This window comes from Gasterosteus aculeatus, chromosome 14 (assembly GCF_964276395.1).
Source record: "Gasterosteus aculeatus chromosome 14, fGasAcu3.hap1.1, whole genome shotgun sequence".
NCBI classification, from domain to species: domain Eukaryota; kingdom Metazoa; phylum Chordata; class Actinopteri; order Perciformes; family Gasterosteidae; genus Gasterosteus; species Gasterosteus aculeatus.
The window spans coordinates 10,551,941-10,557,940 of NC_135702.1; the positions used below are offsets into that span (position 1 = coordinate 10,551,941).

The 6,000-nt window shown below is 39.9% G+C and overlaps 1 protein-coding gene across 2 annotated transcripts in view; it reads left to right on the top strand.

Annotated features, from left to right (window-relative positions):
- Positions 1–5,621, top strand: part of LOC120831518 (5-hydroxytryptamine receptor 4) — a 30,470-nt gene extending 24,849 nt beyond the window's left edge. The window contains exon 7 of one of the 2 annotated variants that reach the window (XM_040197007.2): positions 2,942–5,621. In XM_040197007.2, the coding sequence (XP_040052941.1) occupies positions 2,942–3,035 (94 nt within the window). In that variant the 3' untranslated portion in view covers positions 3,036–5,621. The remainder of the gene's footprint in view (positions 1–2,941) is intronic. The other variant, XM_040197009.2, reaches the window with a different exon arrangement.
- Positions 5,622–6,000: the final 379 nt, after the last annotated feature.

The window sequence follows — 6,000 nt, forward strand, 5'->3', positions numbered from 1 at the left end:
CAAGAGCTCTGTTTTCCCCGCCACTGCTGATCTCGTGTCGGAATAGAAACAGAAAAGTATTTGTTGGTTCCCACGAGAGAAGTTCATTTCTGCTTTCTCTCCTTCTAACCGGCAGGGTTTTCATCTTTAATCACGGTTGACAGCTTACGCAACCTCACCAAACATTTGCCTGCCATCGAAATGAAAAAGTTAATGGAAAATTGAATTGCACACGTATCGCGAGAAAAAAAATGTCTCAACCTTTTTTCTTTACCTCCAAAATCGACGGTGAAAAACCAACGCAGAGAGCCAAACAGAGGAGACGCGGGAGGCAAAGCTCTGGAGGGAGTTGACCACTAAACTCTCCGCGGACAGAGTGATGTTATACGATTTGATTTACCATGTGGGAAAATGTGAATACTCTCTTTCCCTCCTTTTTTAATAACTCTGGGAATGATCTGTCATTGGGGCGGGGGGGGGGGGGGGGGGGGGGGGGGCTGCTGAATTTCTTTTAATATAACATATATAATATAAAATTGCCGAGTTGAAACTGCACTTGACGAAGTGTCGTATACATCATCGAATGTACGTTTAGTCCAAACATCTGCTAACAGGATATCATGCTTTTTGTCCTGCTTATGAACCATATAAATGCAGTAAGTCAGTGCCGTTTCTCTGCTTAATGGGGATTAATTAGTGGTGATCAGAAGCATGAACAGGCGCTTTGCTCTATGAGTCGTATTTAAGGGTTTTTGTCAAACTGCACAAACACATTTATTTGGTTTGAAAAGCTGAAGGATGAAATTGAATCCCGGGGTCCGCTCAGGAAAAAAAAAGCTTAGCTTAATGATGCTTCATGTAAGCATGAATTTGTTCATGGACTTTATCCCTACAAAGACTCTGCCTCTGGTTTTCTCATATTACGGTAAAGGGTCAGATCTCAGGGATTTGCAGGGTTTTGTTATGCCTCATTAAATAAATAATGAATAAATAAATTCACAAAAGGGTCTATTTGAGGACTTTTGCATGACAATTTAATTGAAAATAAACTCAATAAATGCCTAATCTTCCTCAGGGCAGTAGGGGCAGCTGCTGCTGGCTGACGCTTCCTGTTGACTTACGACTTAAATTCACTCTTTGCCCCCCAGACAAACGTCCTTATGACTTAAGATCTCAGCTGATGATTGTCAAATTCTTTTTGCTCTGGTATCCAGGAGGTGATTGCTGTCTGTAGTGAAATCAGGAACTGCTTGAGCAGAACAACGAGGTTTAAGTCAAATACACAATGAGTTTATCCACACTAACTTTCCACCATGTTTCAACTGATCGGTGTGGAAATTAGCTTGACTGAGGTTGCAAGGATGTTTTTACCTCATGATCTGATACTGATAAGTGTGACACTTGAAAGCAGCCGTAGATTAGATTTGTCTTTTAGAGTTAAAGATCGTCTCAAAATGAAAAGTTTAAATTATTGATGATTTAGTTTGCAGCAAAACTTGTAAGTGATGTATGTTTAATAAACTGACAGCAGAAATTGCATTAAACAGCAATTGAATGCTGTACTGTACAATTTCTAACAACTTCTGGTGTAAGCCAATACAGATCTTTTTGGGAAGTCAACAGATGCAGAGAGTTTCTATTACACCCATAAAATATACTTATTGAAGGACGCTTCAGCAATTCATTCTTCAGTACACTGGACTTGCAAGGTTACATTTTTGCAGTGACATTTTTGGCCTTGGACCCTTAATGCCATCATTATTTGTTATCCGGATACTTGTTTTCTTGAATTTCCTCCATGGTATTATCTAATGCTGATCTTTCTTCTGGTGGCTGTTGGCAGTCTCAACCCCGGCTGTGTGTCGGAGAGATAGACGCAGTGTGTTTGGACTGTAAACACATTACCGTCCAGACAAAAGAGGAATAAACGTTAAAGAACATTTTCTGTTCCCTGGACATGCCTGTGTGTGACTGGGTGTGTGTGTGTCTGCGGTCGCTGTAGTAAATAGTCTGATAACAGCTTACTGGGACTTACCAGAAGGAATCCACCCGGACTTCCCTTCAGGTGTGTGTTTGCTTGTTGGTGCGTGTGTGTGTGTGTGTGTGTGCGTGCGCGAGGGGGTGTGTGCCAACGTGTGTTTTCTCTTAATCACTTGCTCATGAGCTCTTCACACAGACTGTCCTCAACAGCAAAGCGCTTCTGCCACTTAGTTCAGGGTTTCCGTTGGCACCGGGATCAAGTGTCAGTTTAATGTTTCCTTTCCTAAGGAGTTCGAACCAGCCTAAGTACCCATGTTGGGTTCCAAAAACGCTCTTCATGACTATGTAATTAATCCATTTTTACAATATATAGTATGTTTTCTAAAAATAAAAAACGCAGCAAAAATATAAAATACCTATTTGGATTTGAAGTATATTGTGCTGCTTTTTTATTGAAGTATTTACCTTCATAAATATTTTGAAAAGCTATTTTTTTTTTATATAAATGGAATTTTGCCATCATAAACTTAACTCTTTTCTCCTGCCACTTCCTTCCTCTTGGCCGAAGACTTGCTGCCTACTTTGAGAAGAATGCAGACATTAGTTCCCAGTCGCTCTTTAATCATTTCCATTCTCTTCTACTTCCACCGACTGCACGACCGAAACTCAGTGCTTATTCCCACAATGCACCACAATGAGACTACTTTTCCTGGACCTTAAAGTCCACATAACCTTTTTTTTTTCAAGATTATTTGAAAAATACATTTTCACTGTCTTTTGTGATAGTTTGTGTTGTATTTGCTTTATTCTTATTGTGCAAGTCTCTGTGATGATGGATTTCTTGACATTCTGGTTCAAAGGCAGCTACAAAAAAGAAACGCACTACTATTTGTATAACTCACGTTACAAGTTTGTGTGTAGAGCAATCCACGTAATGATGAGCCGGTGCAAAGTTTACTGAGGGACTCTGTCTGTTTTTCAGATTGTCATTCCTACCAAATCGGAGCTACAGCGACAACGGGCGGACGATGCTGGCTAACGAGCAGGAGTCCCAGGACTCTCTAGGACCACTCTGAAGATAGCGTCAGCTGACGTGGAGGACCCTCGAGTCTGCTCACAGATGAAGAATTCTTGGCCCGTGTAATGTCAACAGTCTACTGTGATCTGACCTGAGACTGAGACTGGGATTATCTCAGCTGGGTATTCACTCCATGATCCAGAATCCTCATCAGATGACTTTTTGTATGTGGATGCAGTCCATGTTCAGAGGCACTACTGCAGCCGTCCGACACGCAGACAGTCTGATCTGGTTACATGCAACGTGGGTGCATACCAAAGCACTTGTTGTGTTGCGTCCATGGAATAAAACATACCCAATACTTTTTCAGGTTCTGATTCTACAACTGATTTTGTTCAGACATCATGATCACTGGACGTGAAGATGAAGTCCAGTGATAAATTCAGCTCCGTCTTTGAAACCTCTGTTCTGGCGCTCCTGCATAGTTATAACAGAGGTAACTGCCAGCTGCTCACGCAGACCGCAAAGCTCATTAGATTTGAAGTTAAATTTATTGTAGAGCAGTTAGTATTATTGTGTTTCACCAGCATTGGCAGCACTGAGAAACAGCTGAATGTAATGTCACAATTAGATGTTTGGCGTTTATATCGTATTTCATTTTGAAATAGATGTAAACACCAAAAGACCAAAGGCCCAGAATGTGAAATCAGACAATTACGGACTTCAGTGTGGCAGTTTGTGATGAAATATGGTGTGATGTAAAACTTCTATTGTTGACTGTTGAGATGAAACACCTTTGATGGCACATACGATATTGTTGCACTTACGTCTGGCTGAACGTTTCAAATGTGTTGCATTTTGTTTGAAAGCCAGCAGCGATGTTGTGTTAGTTTGGTAGTGCAGCTCTACATCACGGCAGATGTGTACATCACAAGGGGGAAAGCTTGGCTTTCACTGCAAGGAGCGACAGAGACGGGTTGAAAATGAACCAGACATGGTTTAAAGGACATCAATATATTTAGCATACAAACAGACACACTGCTATACAAATATTCCGAAAAAGTTTTTAAAAAGTTTAAAAGTTTAAAGAAACTGCGTGATGAGAATCATCATGACACAAATGTAAATGCGGATATGAATTGCATGCAGAGAAAAGCCCTTTATACAGGAAGAGGTCCTTTGGATTTCACTGATGTTACTGATAATAACAAATATGCAACAAATGTTTCTCTTGTTTGGCTCAACGTGAAACGTAAATAATGACGTAGCTAATGGAGGGCGGAAGAGACGGAATTGAAGAGACCTGAAGATGGAGACCTGTGATCATCAAGTATCTCAATTAGATTCAATATTTTTTATTAAATAAGTAATTATCTATTTTATATTATTTAATTTGATAATTTTAGTTTATTTTATTTATTTTTTCAGTTCTTAAAAAATATGTAATATAATATATAGACAACAACAAGAAATGTAAAGTATAAGGGCTTTCTGAATAGTTTACAATCGCTCTGTAAGAGACAAAAGACAAGAGACAAAAAGTAGTTTTCATTTTTTTTTAAAGGCTGATTAATTTCCTGAAGGAGGTATAGGCACTGTGTTTGGGCACCGGATGTTTCTCAGACGAGGGAACTGGGAATTGTCGTTGAGTATTTTCCGCTACTAATGTGGTGCTTAGTGAGTGCAAGGAATTATTGTCATGATAATTTCACTAAACTCTTTTCTGGGCCACATTATCAGCATTTCGGGAAGCGCTCATTTTGCAGCTTTAAAAAGAGTATTAAAAAAAGTAATTTCACGTCCGCAATCATTATTTTTTGTTCTCTCCACACCAGACCTGAAAAAGAGAAGTGGAAATGTTTCAGGAAACAATATCAATATTTCCCTAATTAGACATGATAGCACTTTCAGGCCGGGCAGAATATCCCTCAAACAAAGCATTGCAGACTTGTCTGTCTCTCTACGCTGTTAAATGAAATCAGGTGATTTTGACCACTAGAGGTCAATATTCATGCTCCTTTTAGCCTTAATTGGGGCACTTTTCCTTAATTGGAGGTTTTTTTTGTTGCGCTCCCTGCTGTTTCATGTTGGGCATGTTGCATATTGTCAGTAGTTTTGTGATTGCTCGCTTGTACTACAATACCTGAAAGGCCCGTGATGTTAGGGTTTAAAAAGAAAACAAAAAAAACAATAAGTAATGGGCGGATGAAATCGAAAAACAGCTCAAGTTGTTATTAAGCTACAGAGAGGCTTTGGTGGCACTCTGATCCTAGTATCCGAGTTTTAAAAAACGCCTTCATCCCGATTTACCCCTCCTCTGATGTTTGATGCTTGATTTACGTCTAAAGCGACACTGTCTGTCTATCACAACATGATCAGGAGATGGACACACGGAGGTGTGATGCCAACACGACCGCCTACACCTTGTCGCCACATTTTCATTTCTGTTTCTCTCTGCATCTCTGCCTCGCCAAACAGCAGTTAACTAATCATCCTTCTTCTTTTATTCGCAATGCACAACCTCAGAGTCCAACTTGAAAGATGACGAGCTGGATGAATGTCTTGTTACAATGTGACAACTTTTACTTGTCCCTGTATTTCATCTTTATCGTGTGCAACGGAGAATAAACAGAGAATTTTCCAATTACTCAATGTACAGTGATTCGTATAAGCTCTTGAATAGGTGAGAAGCCCTCCGAGGCGTACGGATGTCTCCAGATCTAGATTTTTGTGTCGTATTCAGAGTTGATAAAGTGGTGTATTTATGGCTGATTAACCCGGCATGAATCTAGGTATTGGTCATTTGGAGGCAGCACAACAAGCTGCTTTGTTTCTTCACACAGTATTTGGACTCACAGACACAGACGACCAAAACATTGACGTGTTTACATGTTTTGCTGTGTACATGGCGAATGTTGAGATTAGAATTCTACTAATATTCCCGTTTAATTGCAACCGCGCATACTGCTCATATTAACGTAACCGCTTTGTGATATTTGCCAAAAAACTAGTCTTTCAAACAT